The following is a 17,051-nucleotide window of genomic DNA, read 5'->3' on the forward strand; positions in this document are numbered from 1 at the left end:
GTATACAGAGCCTCACACAAGTAATGTTCCGAAAAACATGATTTTGAAATAACCACAATACAATTTCTGTATTTTTGATGTTTTGAAAATAAGCCTTGTGTGTTTTAAAAACAAAATTAAAGAAAGAAAATAAAAAAAAAATTAACAAACACTATTCTTGAGTTTGTTTTTTGTTTTTCTTTTCAAAAGTAAAAAATGGAAAATAGAAAGTGATCTCTAACAAGACCTTAGTTTTAAAAAGTGAAATATAAATTTTCATATATATGTAAGACATCATATGTGTAAAAATTGAAATTTAGGTGTTAAATATATAAATAAATAAAATTTGACTGAAATGTATGTAAAATTTTCTTCAATTTTACATAAAAGTTATATATTTTAATTTTAATCTTAAAATATTTCTCATAAATTTTTAGTTCAATAATTTAAAACACGCTTATCTTTTTTTAATATTATTTAAATTAGACACTTATATGTCAAGAGCCGTGTCCGTGTTCGATACATGTCCGACACTGTACGACTCATTAATTAGAAGTGTGCGTGTATCATAGTGCAGAACAAATGAGCCAATGCCTATATGCTCGAATGAAAGAGGAAAAAATTAAGACTACTACTAACCAAAACTGGCCAAAGGGAGCTTACGGTTGATACAATGGCTTTTCTATCTATTTCAAAGGCTAGATTGTTGCAAGAATACAAAGTCGAAGCTCGAATGTATGTTGTTCTTCTACCTCCTAGCCAAGTATTATTGCATAAGTTTCATGAATTGACCCCCAAGGAGCCTCCCGACTAACTTCCACCCATGACAACCATAGAACAATAGATTGATTTAGTTATGGGTTTGATTCTACCCAACCTTCCAAATAATTTGAGCCTAAAAGAACAGCTAATCTTCGAAGAAATTATAGATGTTCTCTTAAAGAAATAATTTATGAGACACTTCTAGAGCCATTATGCGTTGCTTGCAATAATTTTTGCAAAGGAAAATGGAAAATGGAGAAAGTGTATTGACAGTCTAGCAATCAATAGTATAAAAACTAAATTTAGGTTTTCAATGCCACACCCTAAAGATCTACTAGACAGATTTTATGGAATGGTGATGTATTCAAAATTGAACTTACGGAGTGGACATCACCTAATTCAAATATGTCCGTGAGATAAATAGAAAACAATTATATGAGTAGAGAGTCATGTCATTCGGATGATGCCACGCGCTAAGTGCCTTCATGAGGTTGATGTATGAGGTATTGAAATCTTTTTTGGGAAAAATTTGTCTAGTGTATTTTGATGATATCTTAGCTTACAACATCTCCAGAAACACATGTGAATCATCTTAAACAGCTCTTTCAGAAGCTTCGAGAACATAAATTGTACATTAACAAGGCTAAATGTGACTTTGTCGTCAACTGTGTGCACTTCCTTGGCTATCTTGTTAGTTCACAAGGAATTAAAACTGACCCTAGTAAGATTGTTGCAATCCTATCTTGGCCTGTTCGTCACACTCTTATAGAGATTTGAAGTTTTCATGGCTAAGTGAATTTTTATTGACGGTTTATATGAAATTTTAGTATGCTAATGCTCTAGCTACAAATTTTTTGAAGGGCAAGACTTTTATATGAGAAATTGAGCAATGAAATAGCTTTGAAAACATTAAAAACACTTTATTTGAAGCTCTCCTGCATAACGTGTACCTAATTTTGAGAATAATTTTGAGAAGCCCTTTCAGGTTGATGTAGATGCATTGACTATGGTGTTGGGGTGGTTCTTTCACAAGATAATAGACAATTTGCGTTCTTTAGAGGAAAAATGAGGGCAATAAGGCAGTAGTGGTCTGCATGTGAGCAAGATTTATATGTTGTGGTGAGATCTCCCAAGTAATTGGAACATTATTTAGTCCCCTAGGAATTCATGCTTTACAATGATCATAAATCTCTGCAGTTCCATCAGTCTCAAGAAAACATCAAGCCGAATGCACATTCGATGGGTTATGTTTTTAAGGACATTTAGCTTTGTACTTAAACATAAAGCTGGCAAATGTAACAAGGTGGCTGATGCCTTTAGTCGAAGAGCTAACCTGCTGGTGGCTGTTTAAATGTTCACCACAGGCATGGAATCCGTAAAGGAGCAATATGTGGAAGATAGTTACTTTGCAGACTCTTGGAAGGGCTGTATATCCAATCAACCTGCTGCCGACTATTCACTAAAATCAAGATATTTATTTAAAGACAAGCAATTGTGTATTCCTAATATATTCCTTTGGTCTCAACTCATAAAAGATTTGCATGCGGGAGGATTAGCAACACATGCAGGGCGAGATAAAACAATGGTTCAATTAGCAGAAGGTTTCTTTAGGCCTGAACTTTGGTGGAATATGTTGAGGTGGAGCCCGGTTTAAACAAATAATAATAAAAAAAAACAAATATAACTGCTCCCGCTTCACCTTCCCGCCTCCTCTCTCCCTGGTTTCGTGAAACTGCTTCTCTCCTTGCAGTTGCTTTATTATGTGATGTAGGAATTAATTAATTCCTTAACTGTGTGTGTTTACTGACTACCAATTAAATAGCAGAAGAAGAATTGCAGTTTGGTGCGTGACTACAGGCGGAGAGAATAAAAAAGGGATCTGCAAATCTTTTTTATTATTCCTTTTTTCTTCTTCTGATTTGGCTTACGGTGAGGCCAAAAATCAAAGCAACAGCAAGGTGCTTCTTCTCCTGGCGGAGAGAAAAGACTTACGGCGGAGAGAAAGGAGAGAAGAAAAGGAAGCTATTGCTTGTGGTGAAGGCAGGAAGAAAGATTCTTGCTTGCGTTGAAGACAGGAAGAAGGTTTTCTTGTTTGTATTGAAGACAGGAAGGAGTTGTTACTTGCAGTGTTTCTTTTTCTTTGTACTTGTCTTCTTTTGTGGCTCTCAGATAGAGATAGTGAAAGTAAGAAATTTTTTTCTTGTAATTGTTGACGTAAACGACGGTGTAAATTCCTCAATTAGTAAAATCCTCTGCAACTCTATAGATGTAGGCAATTTGCCGAACCACGTAAATCTGTGTGTTCTCACGTAAATCTGTGTGCTGTGTGTTCTTTTCTAGTGTGAATTTTCTCGTTCTATTTTTCGTTTCGTCGTCGATCGTTCTATTTCTATATACCACAATAACTGGTATCGGAGCCAATGACTGCAGATGAAGTGAAGGTTTCGAGGATCGATAAATTTGACGACACATATTTTGTTTATTGCAGAATGTATAGAGGATTACATCTATGGGAAAAAACTCCATCTTCTGTTATTGGGGAAAAGATCTGAAAGGATAGATGAAGGTGAATGGAATCTGTTGAATCGACAGGTTATGGGGGTTTTTTGATTGACCCTATCGAGGTCTGTTGCACATAACGTTATCAAGGAGATGACGACTGCAGATCTTATGACAGCCCTGTCAGGTATGTATTAAAAGCCATCGACGAATAACGAAGAATATCTGATGGAAAAGTTATTCAATTTGAAGATGACAGAATGTACGTCTGTTGTACAACACCTGAATGATTTCAATACTATCACAAATTAATTATCATTTCTGAAAATTGAATTTGATGATTAGATATGTGCACTGATCTTATTGACTTCATTACCAAATAGCTGAGAAGCTATGAAGATAACTGTCAGTAATTCTGCAGGTTAGTTAAAATTGAAATATGAAGATATTCGTGATTTGATTTTGACTGAGAAGGTGCGAAAGAAATATTCTGGCGAGATCTTAGATTTGAGTTCAGCAGTAAATGTTGATTTTAGAGGGAGATCACAGAACATGAACTCAAACAGGGTAAGATCAAAATCAAAGAACAGAAACAGAAGCAAATCAAAGCCTGGTAAACAAGTAAATTGTTGGAATTATGGCAAAACTGGTCACTTAAAGAGGACTGTATGAATCCTAAGAAGGAGAATAACAGTGCAAATGTGGTAACTGAAGAAACACAGGATGCACTACTGCCGATAGTTCATAATTCCGTGGATAACTGAATATTGGATTCAGAGGCTTTTTTTCATACAACTTTTCATCTGGAATTAATGCAAAATTATGTTGTCGGTGACTTTGGGAAATTATATTTAGCAGAGAAGCTCTTAACGTGGTAGAATGTGAGATATTGACATTGCACTTCCAAACACGAATAAGTGGCCTCTGCAAAAGGTCGGACACATTCCTGAACTGAAGAAGAACCTCATTTTTGTTGGGTAGTTTGATGAATGCGGACATTCAGTAGTGTTCTCAGACAACACCTGAAATGTTATTAAAGGAGCACTAGTACTGGCTCGAGGTAAGAAATCATATACGCTATATATAACTACTGGTTTAATTAACAGCGTTGATACTACTGTTGCAGACAGCACAACAGAGTTGTGGCATTGCAGATTTGGTCACATGAGTCAGATGAGTATGAAAGAACTTCAGTCCAGAGACAAGCTACCAAAATTGAAGTCACTTGATTTCAACATGTGTGAGAGTTGCATTATAAGGAAACAGAGAAATGTCAGTTTCTTGAAAGTAGCAGGGCGTCAAACGCAGAAAAGCTGGATCTTATACATACAGATGTGTGGGGACCTTCTCTAATGGCATCTCTTGGAGACTCTCGTTATTACATCACTTTCATTCATTATCATAGCAGAAAGGTATGAGCTTATTTATGAAGTATAAATCTGATGTATTCAATGTGTTCAACACTTGGAAGACTATGGTTGAGACAGAGACATGCTTAAAGCTGAAATGTCTGAGGTCTGATAATGGTGGTGAGTGCATTGATGGTGGGTTCAAGGAGTACTGTACAGCTCAGGACATCAGAATGGAGAAGACCATTCCAGGGACACCATAGCAAAATGGTGTTGCAGAGCGCATGAACAGAACCATTAATGAGTGGGCTAAAAGCATGAGATTGCACGACGGACTACCACCTACTTTCTGGGCAGAAGTGATTAGTACTGTAGTTTATTTGATCAATAGGGGGTCATCTGTTCCATTAAACCGTGAATTACCTGAAGAAGTCTGGAGTGAGAAAGAGGTCAAATTTTCTTATCTTAAGACTTTTGGATATGTTTCCTATATTTTCATTAATTCTGATGCTCGAAGTAAGCTTGAGGCTAAGTTAAAGAAGTGTTATTTCATTGTCTATGGAGATGAGCCATTTGGATATTGTTTCTGGGATGATCAAGGTCGGAAGATCATAAGGAGCAGGAACGTGATTTTCAATAAGAATGTTATGTACAAGGACTAGTCCAATACAGTTTCTGAAATAACATTGAAAGAATCTGAGTTAGTAAGATTTGAAGATTTATCAGAGGTCACAGTGCAGGATAGAGATGCAGGTGACGGGTAGAGTGGTTTCGAGGCATCTACTCCTATTGTTCCACAGTCAGTTTTAGAGCAGTCTACACCTACAGTTTCAGTTCGCAGGTTAGAAAGGGTTAGACGTTCTCCACAGCGTTATTCTCCAACTTTGAACTACATTTTGCTAACAGATGGTGAACCTCAAAGTTATGAAAAAACCTTACAAGATGAAAATTCAAGCAAGTGGGAGCTAGCCATGAAGGTAGAGATGGATTCCTGCTAAAAAATCAGACTTAGGAGTTGCTAGAAATTCCACTAGGGAAGAAGACACTGCACGACAAGTGGGTGTACCGGGTGAAGAATGAGCATGATGACAGTAAAAAATACAAGACTAAACTTGTTGTAAAAGGTTTTTCAGCAGAAGCATGGTATTGATTATTCGATTTTTTCTCCTGTGGTGAAGCTTACAACCATCAGAATGGTACTGTCTATGGTGGCTACTGAATATCTCTTCCTTGAGCAGTTAGATGTGAAGACAATATTTCTTCATGGAGATCTTGAATAAGACATTTACATGCATCAACCTGAAGAGTTCGTGGTACAGGAAAAGGAAGAGTCAGTTTGTAGATTGAAGAAGAGCTTGTATAACCTGAAAAGCTTCTAGACAGTGGTACAAGAAATTTGATAATTTTATGCACAATGCAGGGTACAACAGATGTCAGACAGATCACTGTTGCTATGTCAGGTATTTTGATAATTATTATATCATTCTACTATTGTATGTGGATGATATGCTTATTACAGGTGCTAGTATTGAGGAGATCAATAATCTGAAGGAGCAGATGTCAGAGCACTTTGCAATGAAGGATTTGAGAGCTGCAAAACAAATCCTTGGTATGAGAATTGTCAGAGATAGAGTCAGAGGCATGTTGAGACTTTCTCAGGCTGAGTATGTAAAAAGAGTACTTAGCAGGTTACAACGGATGTCAGACATATCACTGTTGTTATGTCAGGTATTTTGACAATTTCTATATCATCTTACTGTTGTATGTGGATAATATATTTATTGCAGGTGCTAGTATTGATGAGATCAATAATCTGAAGGAGCAGATGTTAGAGCACTTTACAATGAAGGATTTAGGAGCGACAAAGCAAATCCTTAGTATGAGAATTGTCAGAGATAGAGTCAGAGGCATGTTGAGACTTTCTCAGGCTAAGTATGTGAAAAAGATACTTAGCAGTTTCAATATGGATAAGACCAAACCAGTTGTCACACCCTTGAGAAGTCACTTCAGACTCAGCAAGAATATCATCCTACTGCTGTATGTGGATAATATATTTATTGCAGGTGCTAGTATTGATGAGATCAATAATCTGAAGGAGCAGATATCAGAGCACTTTATAATGAAGGATTTAGGAGCGACAAAGCAAATCCTTAGTATGAGAATTGTCAGAGATAGAGTCAGAGACATGTTGAGACTTTCTCAGGCTGAATATGTGAAAAAGATACTTAGCAGGTTCAATATGGATAAGACCAAACCAGTTGTCACACCCTTGAGAAGTCACTTCCCCTTGAGACACACCCTTGAGAAGTCACTTCAGACTCAGCAAGAATCAATCACCCAAGTCAAAAGAGGAACGAGATCACATTAGTAAGGTTCCTTATGCTTCAGCTATTGGTTCACTTATGTATGCTATGGTTTGCATCAGACCAGATATTGCTTATGTAGTGGGAGTTGTTAGCAGATACATAAATAATACAGGAAAGGAACATTAGGGAGCAGTGAAGTGGATCTTGAGGTACCTAAAAGGCTCTGCAGAAACTTTCTTGTGTTTCTCAGGAAAGAGTTCAGAGGTACATGACTATGTTGATGTTGATCTAGCTGGAGACATTGATACCATAAGAAGTACTACGGGTTATACTTATACTATTTGTGGCATTGCAATATCATGAGGTTCTAATATGCAGAAGACAGTTTCTTTGTCTACTACAGAAGCTGAGTACATAGCAGTGTCAGAGGTTGCAAAGGAGATGATATAGCTACAGGGCTTCTTGGAAGAATTGGGTAAGAAGAAGCAGAATAACATTCTCTACAATGATAGTCAGAGCGCCATATTTCTTACCAGAAATCCAGTGTTTCAATCCAGGACTAAGCATATTCAATCATGTATCATTTCATACGGTCATTGTTGGATGAAAGACAGTTGTTGCTTGAGAAAATTTGTGGAAGCCAAAACCTTGCTGGTTTGTTGACAAAGGGTATTACTCACAAAGGGTATTACTCTTGAGAAACTGAAGTTGTGCGCAACTTCAGTTAGTCTTCTAGCTTGCACTCTTGAGAAATTGAAGTTGTGCGCAACTTCAGTTAGTCTAGCTTGATTGTGCGCAACTTCAGTTAGTCTTCTAGCTTGCAGACAAGGGTCTTTGAGTTGTAGAGGTGGAGGATTCATGTTTGAATGAAAGGGTGAAGCTGCCAATGGAGGATATCAATTTAAGTAAAAGACGTTGTAGTTTGTGTACTAGTCTCCAAGTGAGAGATTTGTTGAGGTGGAGCCCGATTTAAACAAATAATTAAAAAAAAGCAAATATAATTGCTCTCGCGTCACCTTCCCGCCTCCTCTCTCCCTGATTTCGCGAAATTGCTTCTCTCCTTGCAGTTGCTTTATTATGTGATGTGGGAATTAATTAATTTCTTAACTATTTGTGTTTACTGACCACCAATTAAATAACAGAAGAAGAATTGTGGTTTGGTGTGTGGCTACAGGCGAAGAGAATAAAAAAGGGATTTGCAAACCTTTTTTATTATTCCTTTTTTCTTCTTCTGATTTAGCTTACGGTGAGGCCAAAAATCAAAGCAACAGCAAGGTGCTTCTTCTCCTGTGATTTAATGCGGAGAAAAAAGACTTACGGTGGAGAGAAAGGAGAGAAGAAAAGGAAGCTACTGCTTGTGGTGAAGGTAGGAAGAAGGATTCTTGCTTGCGTTGAAGACAGGAAGAAGGTTTTTTTGCTTGTATTGAAGATAGGAAGAAGGAAGAAAGAGCTGTTGCTTGCGGTGTTTCTTTTTCTTTGCACCTGTCCTCTTTTGTGGCTCTCAGATAGAGAGAGTGGAAGTAAGAAATTTCTTTCTTGTAATTGTCGACATAGACGACGGTGTAAATTCCTCAATTAGTAAAATCCTCTGTAACTCCGTGGATGTAGGCAATTTGTCTAACCACATAAATCTGTGTGTTCTTTTCTGGTGTGAATTTTCTCGTTCTATTTTTCGTTTTGTCGTCGATCGTTCTATTTCTATATACCATAACAGAATATTTACTTTTTCATAGAAAAATGTGTTATGTGCCAAAATCATGAGGGAACGACTGAAAACACTCGTGTTTCAGGAATTTTGCAAGCCTTGGATGTTTGAGTGCAAAGGTATAATCATTGAAGGGGATAATGCAAACATCATGCAATTTCTAAGCTCCACCATGAAGGATGTGGTTTGGCGGCAAAGGCCTCATGTAGCTAATGATTTTGTTTTTCTGAATCCTATTACACTTTAAACAAGTTTTGTCTTTCCATACGCCTCGTGAATGTAATTGAGCCTCTCATTTTTGTGCTAAGCGTGCTCTTAGTGGTTCTTTTATTTTGATGCATATAGATGATGATACAGAACTCCTTACCATACTTATAGAGGATAGATCTCACTTTTGTACATCATAGATGCATATATGCATAATTTTTGTATCTTTTTGATATAGTAATGCAAAATAAAATTTTCAAGAAAACACTCGCCTTTATCTACCATTATCCATTTTTGAAACAATTTAGGAAGGCAAGTCAAGATTTCGTTCTAGGCTTTTCAAAGAGAAAGGGGATTCTTTTCCGCTATGATTGTGTTGGATTATTTCTAAAAAAATATCTCACTTTGTGGCTTGCAAGAAGATGCTCAGTGCTCTTGATTTAGCTTGAATTTTTTTTAGGGAGATTATTAGACTACATGGAATTCCTCAGAGCCTTACCTCAATCCGAGATGTTAATATGAGTTATTTTTGGTGAGAGTTATCAAAGAGATTACACATCGAACTTTGTATGAGTTTAACTTATCATCCTCAAATGGATGTCCAGACTGAAGTGGTAAACTGATTAGTTGATAATATGCCTTGATGTTTAGCCGAAGAACAACCAAAGCAATGAGATGAAATATTATGTCAAACTGAATATACATACAATTGAATGGTGTATCAATCTAATTGAAGGTCTCTCTTTAGCCTTGTTTTTACCAAGCCTCCAAATCATACCGTGGACCTTGCTGTTTTACCGAAAACCCACAGCAAAGCAAGATAGAACTTGGTTTTTGACTTGATGTCAATCTCCAAGATGTAAAAATAAAGCTATTTAGCAGTTGCCAGTCCTGCAAACAATAAGTAGATAAGAAGAAAAGAATCAAAGAATTTAAGAAGGGCGACCTAATCATGGTTCACTTACAAAAGAAGCGTTTCCTTGTGGGTTCCTATTTCAAACTGAAGCCATGTAAGTTTGTTCCCTTTCTGTTGCTCAAAAAAATCAATGTTAATGCTTACATCTTTTTTTTTCAACTGGACCAAACAATTCTCCCACCTTCAATTTCTCTGATATTTATGAATACCACCCTCCAGATGACGTTACCATGCTTGAGCTCATTCTTTTAAAGTGGAGAAGAATATGGTGTAGGACAGATGCAGAGACACAAGTGCAGCGGTAGATGCATGGGTGACCCGATAGCAGCATTTCCTTGATTATCAATATTGCTAAAATTTATTATTTTATCTTTGTGTTTCATTAAGTAGTTAGTGTACTTGCTGTGGTTAGTTTAAATAGAAGTGGCTGTAAGGTGTGACAGCTTAAAGATATTCATTTTTACAAAGAAATTGTAATAGAATTAATCTGTATTTTTTCCTTTCTTCCTCTTGTTCGTCTTGGGCTATGCCATATGCATTTTTTAGGGATGCAAATTAGAGTCAGGAGATGGAGCCAACAAAAGTTTGGTCGTGGAACATATTGTGTTTGTCATTGATAATGGTTCAATTACAGATTGCATGCTTGAGCCCCATCTATTTATAGCTAAACTTGTTGTATGATAATTAGGTGGAATTCTTAGCGTTTTTAAAGAGTCCATCATAATACTCTGAAGACTATGATATTATGCAATATGGGGATCTATATTAGGGTTTATATTAGTTTCTCTACTCTTAAGCTGACTTCACATGTCCATGAAGCTTAAGAGCAAAGCACTTAATTTCCTTGATCTGCAGAAAATTCCTTCATTATCCTTAAGCTTTTGATCATTGGTTTCTGCGAAGTTAGATCTTGCAAGTTGATTTCACTAGTTGACTTGATCAAGATGAGGAAGAAGAAATGCAATGAACTTGTCACTAGCTACTATGACCTTTTTGGTTTAGGTGAAAAAAGTTGCTCAACTATTACAAGGGTATTCCTGTTGATAAAGTGGTAAAAAGGGTTTCTCTTTTTATGATGCTCATTCGTACTTTTTTCTTGTTTTTTTTTTTTTTTTTTTTGAATCAAGCTTCTTTCATTACTTTCACCATGAATTATGCGACCTCTCCTTTGCTGATGTTTTGCCATCATCCTCACTTTTGAGTACAAATTCATTGAGATTATGGAGGTTGAACTCCTTATTCTTTCTCAGGTCTTATTGCTCTCAGATCTAGAAGCATAATTCATTACCGTCACTATTGAGGATCCCCTCTCCAAAAAGTATTTTAATGTGCATAGAGCTGAATTTTCACTAGTAAAGGCACCATAGGTGGAGATTGTTACTTGCTCACAATTTTGTTTAGGTTCATAAATATGAATTGTCACTCTTGGCGTGGGTTCCTCTAATTCTGTTATGTACTCATATAGATGAAGTACCATTAGACCACTTAGCTAGCCCACGTTGTGATCTCTTTTGATTTTGGTGCCGATCTGAATGAATTTTGATAAACCAACTTGTTTATGGGCTTTCCATGATGGAATTGATTATCAATCTGTGGTCAACTCATGTTAAAGCTATTGATAGTGTACTTTTTCAAGCTGTGTTGTAACCATCATAAATAGCCTGAGTAGCTTGATGTAACATCCTAATACCTTTTCTGTGTAAATGTTCTTTGCTTAGCTGTTGTGTTTTGAGTGCTCTCTCCTTAAGGACATGTATGTATATTGAAGTTTTAGTAAAAGAAAGATATTTCTGAATTCTTTCGTTTTCCTTTTCCTTAAGGGCATCTTGAGGAATGGTTATTGTCTCCTTCAAAATAGGTAGATCAACGGAAAATGCCATTTGAACCACTATGATCAATAAAAATTGATGTTGTTTTTGCTGGAGTTTCCTTTCCGTAGGTAACAAAGGTTTCAATGATGTCCTTAAATTTGGCGTTTTGATTTGAATAATGGAGCATTAGTTAGAGAAGTTAGAGAAAGCCTCTTACAGCTTACTAAATTTTTTCCCTTTATTGGCTTAAATTTATACATGAGTTTCATGTGTCAATCTCCAAACAATTTTCTTGGGTTCCTCTGCCAATCCTTCTAAATGTAGTTATGAATCCAATGGATTGAAACTAATGCTCTGATAACAAGTGTATAGATTAATAAGTAAATATTTACTCCATATCTTTATATCTAAAGTCAATTTAAATTTGTCTCCTTAAGCAAATATCTACTCCATATCTTTAACATTCATTTGGACGACAGAACTCATGATTCCTGAGAAGACTCATTCAGTTAGGTGGTTCAACTACCTCTTCTGATTAAGTATATAACTGACCATGATGACTTGGGATGATGAAACCATAAAATCTTAATCAGGTTTATCATCATTTTCCCCATCATTTACTTTAAGCTTAAGGTGATAAACTTTAAATCTAAATTTTAAGTCAATTGGTAATATATGTTGAATATTCAGCTTTAAATGACTATCCTTTATTGAAAGCACTCTCATGTTATTAAGAGGGAAAAGTTAATCATAGGGGCTTGCGCTATTGGGAAAGCTCGAACCCCCGATCTAAAAGTCCTCGCAAAAATGAGAGAGAAATCTCTAGGTAATTTTTTTTATCTATTATTCCATTTGCCTTCTGAAAATTTGACCTTTCAAAGCCCTTAACAAACAAATACAGAGAGTCTGGGGCGACAGAATTTTCGGAGCCCGCAATTGTGTATAAGTGTATATTACATATAAGATGGGGATAGTTATGATACAATTTCTTAGATATGTATATATATTTAAATAGACTTTAATATTGGAAGTTTCGGAGTCACAATTGTGTATAAGTGTATATCACATATAAGATGGGGATATTTATGATATGATGTCTTAGATATGTATGCATATTTAAAAAGACTTTAATATTGGAGAATTTAATAACTTATGATGATCTCGAGTCAATAGGAATTGAAATTTTTTATTTCGTGTCAAGCCAAACTTGCTTTAACTCAACTTGCCCTCACACAGTTTTTGAACTAAAAATAACAGTAGCAGGTGCAGCTTTATGGATCTTGTCTTGCCTGGGCTTACTATTTTCATCTCCCTAAGCTTACTTGTCCATCAAATATTTCTATAAGAAAACGCTCTCAGGGTAGGATAACTTAGCTTTTCTTGGCTGATTTATGCTTTCAGTGATATAGATTGCTAAATGCACTAAATTTACTACTTGGGTGATGAGGCATATCTGATATGCTGCAATTCTATTGTGAAACTATTTGGCACATAATCATTTTGCTGCAAAAATCAGCCAGTGCTCCCCAAATATTAGCAAAGCTCCTTTCTTTGCTACATTTAAGATATGTTCTGTGTTAAATTGAACAGCTAAATAAAGTTTATCTTGTGAGCTTTAGATTAAGAATAATGTTTCTTTTTAAGGTTTTCTTTCAAGCTTACAACTAACTGAATGCATTCTTCACATGTTTTAATGGCATGTAAGGTGGACATTTGCGCTAGTCATCATTTATTTTGCGGTACATTTTCTTAACTTTATCCTAGTTTTGTTTTTGATTTATTGGTTTTGGTAATCACCAAAATAATTTATTTTCCTTTCCCTTTTGTATGCTCGTAGATTGGTACTGTGGCATCTGCTCATGGTTGCTGGATCTGTTCAAAACATGCTTTTTTTAAAAATGAGGAGGCCAGTTGCCTCCTTAGAGGAGACCTTGAACAATGCCATGATTCAGATTTAGCTCTCGCACCTGAAGAGGAGAGGAATGGTTATATTCTCTCAAACTATGGCGGTGACCTGATGCATGAAGAAAGAGCAGGGCTATGGGGCCATTTTATGCAAATTACCTATCAGGTTTATGCTCTCATAAAACTATCATTTATGTTAGCCTTATTTTAGCTCTTGTTCTGCTATATGGGATCTCGTCTTAGGGTCTGTTTGGGGCAGCTGCAACTTATTGAATAATTTGCTAATAAGCTGATTAAAAATAATCTGCTAATCTACTAATAAGCTAGGTGCGATGACTATTACAAATTTTTATTTTTTTGGAAAAGCCAGACCGCTGTCAGAGCTGCCACCGCACTAGGGGCTGTGTGAAAACACTGTTTTCAGCATTTTGAAAATGCATAAGCTGCCAAAACGTCGTTTACCCCAACAGGTCAGGTGCGTTTTCAAAACGCCACCGCACCAAATAAGCTGTCTCAAACGGACCCTTAATCTCATGAACAACATAAAGAAACTCTTTTTTCTTTAATACACAATGTGGAAAAGCGGAAACTTATTCATTTTTTCTGCCCTCCTATGGTATATTCATCTCTCCTGTGTGCTGTGCTGTAATGTTCTAATTGTATGGCTATTGATGTTGAATTCAAGTAGGCTATTTTCCTCATTTATGCCAATTTTTAACAGGTAAAAAAATTTTTTTTGGCAGACGAGTGCAGGAGCCGTGATGTTAACGGATGTCATCTTTTGGTGTCTGCTCGTACCATTTATGTCTAGTGTGCACTTCAGGGTGACTTTGGTTGGTATTACAAATCTTAATCTTCTTTAGCTCGTCTTTTCTTTCATGTCGGCTTTTTGGAGAAAATATTTTTTTTTCATTGATGCATTGAATACAAAAGTTACAAAGGGGAAAATTTTTAGAGTGTTTCTGGCATTTGTTTTTGTAGCTGGAAAACCTAAGCATCATTGTTTTCATTTTCTACTTTGTCTAGATTGTTGGAGTTATTAAACATTTTTTTCATTTTTCATACTCTAGGGAGATTAGTTAATGAAAGTATCGACTAAAACCACCAAATCTCTCATGTTTACTGCTCCTTTAGCCCTTCATAAATATTGAGAGTGCCCGAAGTGAGTAGGTTGGATGGAGATCTTCTGTTTCTTTTCACTCGAGCAAATGCATAACACTGGAATAAACACTTTTGTATCAATCTTCATGACCTAAATCTAACTCGAGCTCTTTTAATTCAGGGATTTGTGCACGTGTTGCCGTTCGTAAAATTTATTTAAAGTCTTCTTAGATGCTTTATTTAACTTTTGACACTGCTCCACAGATGATGGCCTGCTTGCACTCGCTAAATGCCATCTTCCTTATTGTTGACTCTATACTCAATAGTCTGGTAAGCGTTAGTAACAGCTAATTCATTATATTCCTTTTTTTTTTCCTTTCTAGTTTGGTTTACTTTCAGTTATTTCAGCCATTTCCTTTGTTCGGAATGGCTTTCTTTGTTCTCTGGAGCTGTATCTATGTAGCTTTTCAATGGATTCTGCATGCCTGCGGCTTCAAATGGTGAGAAAATTATTAAAAAGATTACAGCTAAATGACCATGTTTTACTCTTTATCTTTATGCGTTTTAGCTTGTCTGATAATGATTTCTGCATGTGATTCCTCTTCAGGTGGCCTTACCCTTTCATGGATCTTTCTACTTCCTGGGCACCACTGTGGTAAGCTTCAGTATCAGATCTCTCTCATACACACCCAGGCCTTCAAAAAGTGCTGATAGATTACTACTAACTGCAGGTATTTCACCATGGTATTGATGCATATCCCCTGCTTCGGTATATATTACCTTCTTGCTAGAGCGAAGAACTCGTGTTTCTCTCGACTTTTTCCCATTGCATACAGAAGACTATTTTAAATGCCTTTCTTGTGAAGTGAATGTTTGCCTTCATTATGAAAAATTATTGCATCAGGACACCTGATGCAAATTTGCATTAGTTGTCCAATTAAAATTGGTCATGTGTTAGGATGGGTCCCATACTTCTTAAAAAACAACCAATGTATTTCAGTGGGGTCCACATTTTGACGTGGCCAATTTTAATTAGATAACTGATGAAAATTTGCATCAGTTGTCCTGATGCAATAATTTCTCACATCATTACAACCATTTAAGTGTAAAAAATCACACGAGCCATCATGAGGCTTGAGTTTGAGGAACTGACGCCAGGCCTAACCAGCAAATCTACTTGGTTAGAGCTGCTGAGTGCCTCTCTTGGCTTTAAAGTGAAAATTGAATCAAAATATATTTCAAAATGAGCTTTAAATTTATTTGAAGATGAATGTAATATACTTTATTAATCTCATAATAAATTTAACAATATTAATTTCTTATTAGGATATTCTGATCAAACAATTTTTTTCCTCAAATTACAAATTTCCGTCGCTATCATTTGTGTTCTTCGATCTCACAGTTAATACAATGCAAAACCAAACCTCTTAACTGCTTTTCCAATTTTCTTGTGAATTGATAAAAAAATTATTTATATTAAATTAGCCAAACAAACTATATAATTTACATATTGTGCACTTTCGTTCAGTAAATATTATGTGATTTTAATATGCTAATAAAGTCAAAAATTCTTCGAATGCACGCCTTCAGTATTTTTTTTTAAACTTGGTGGATCACATATTTTAATGTATGTGCTACGAATGCGTTTAGGGTCTGTTTGGAGCAGATGCAGTTTATTGAATAATCTGTTGATAAGCTAGGTGAGGTGGTTATTATAATTTTTTTTTTTTTTTTTGAAAAAAACTAAATTGTTGCCAGAAAGTTGTCACTGTACTTAGATAGGTGCGGTGTGAAAATGTGATTTTTAGCGTTTTGAAAACGCATAAGCTTTATCCTAACTGGTTATGTGAGTTTTCAAAACGGCACTGCACCAAACAAGCTGTCTCAAACGGCCCTAAATCATGTTCACATGAGAAATGGTAATCTTCCAAAGGTTTTAAATTAACGCCGGTGTTTTCAAATTCTTATCGATCATATATAATTGTTATTCGCGTTAAGAATAATTTCGCTTCTGGGACAATTTAATGCACTAAAGATAATATTTTTATAGCCACAAATTGATTTCTATTTTATAATTAAGTGATTCAATTAATATTCAACAAACTCTGCTAACTTTCAAACGTTGGATCAAACATGAAAAACAAAGTATTTTAGCAACTTTGTCTAGGAGTAACTTTGTTAAGGGGACTAAACTATTAGTAATCTTCATACAATCAAACATTATGAAATTATTTTAGAAAAAACTGATGCTGATATAAATAAAAAGTATGAAATTATTTTGTAAAATTAGCAATTTTTTGTATGAATCAAAATGGCTAAGAGTAATAAGTCTACCAATGCAGCAGGACTTCATTCTGTACCCTATTTTAGGATGCTTTATTTTTGGCATCAAAAGGGGATTTTTGATGTCTGATCTTCACATCTTCAACAAAATTGCTTTTAAAAAGTTATGGGGTAGCCAATGTGCGTTTGAGATAGTATCCTATGTCCTTATTTTATAGTTTTAAGTAA

General features: G+C 35.6%; 1 protein-coding gene across 1 annotated transcript in view; it reads left to right on the plus strand.

The window, feature by feature from the left end:
* Positions 1–15,504, plus strand: part of LOC110032542 — a 19,604-nt gene extending 4,100 nt beyond the window's left edge. Inside the window, exons 3-9 of the mRNA XM_020736201.1 lie at positions 13,240–13,273; positions 13,372–13,605; positions 14,183–14,272; positions 14,805–14,870; positions 14,949–15,040; positions 15,148–15,195; positions 15,272–15,504. Coding sequence (XP_020591860.1) covers positions 13,240–13,273; positions 13,372–13,605; positions 14,183–14,272; positions 14,805–14,870; positions 14,949–15,040; positions 15,148–15,195; positions 15,272–15,389 — 682 coding nt within the window. The 3' untranslated portion in view covers positions 15,390–15,504. The remainder of the gene's footprint in view (positions 1–13,239; positions 13,274–13,371; positions 13,606–14,182; positions 14,273–14,804; positions 14,871–14,948; positions 15,041–15,147; positions 15,196–15,271) is intronic.
* The last annotated feature ends 1,547 nt before the right edge of the window (positions 15,505–17,051 follow it).

Source organism: Phalaenopsis equestris, unplaced genomic scaffold (genome assembly GCF_001263595.1).
Source record: "Phalaenopsis equestris unplaced genomic scaffold, ASM126359v1 Scaffold000968, whole genome shotgun sequence".
Lineage (NCBI taxonomy): Eukaryota > Viridiplantae > Streptophyta > Magnoliopsida > Asparagales > Orchidaceae > Phalaenopsis > Phalaenopsis equestris.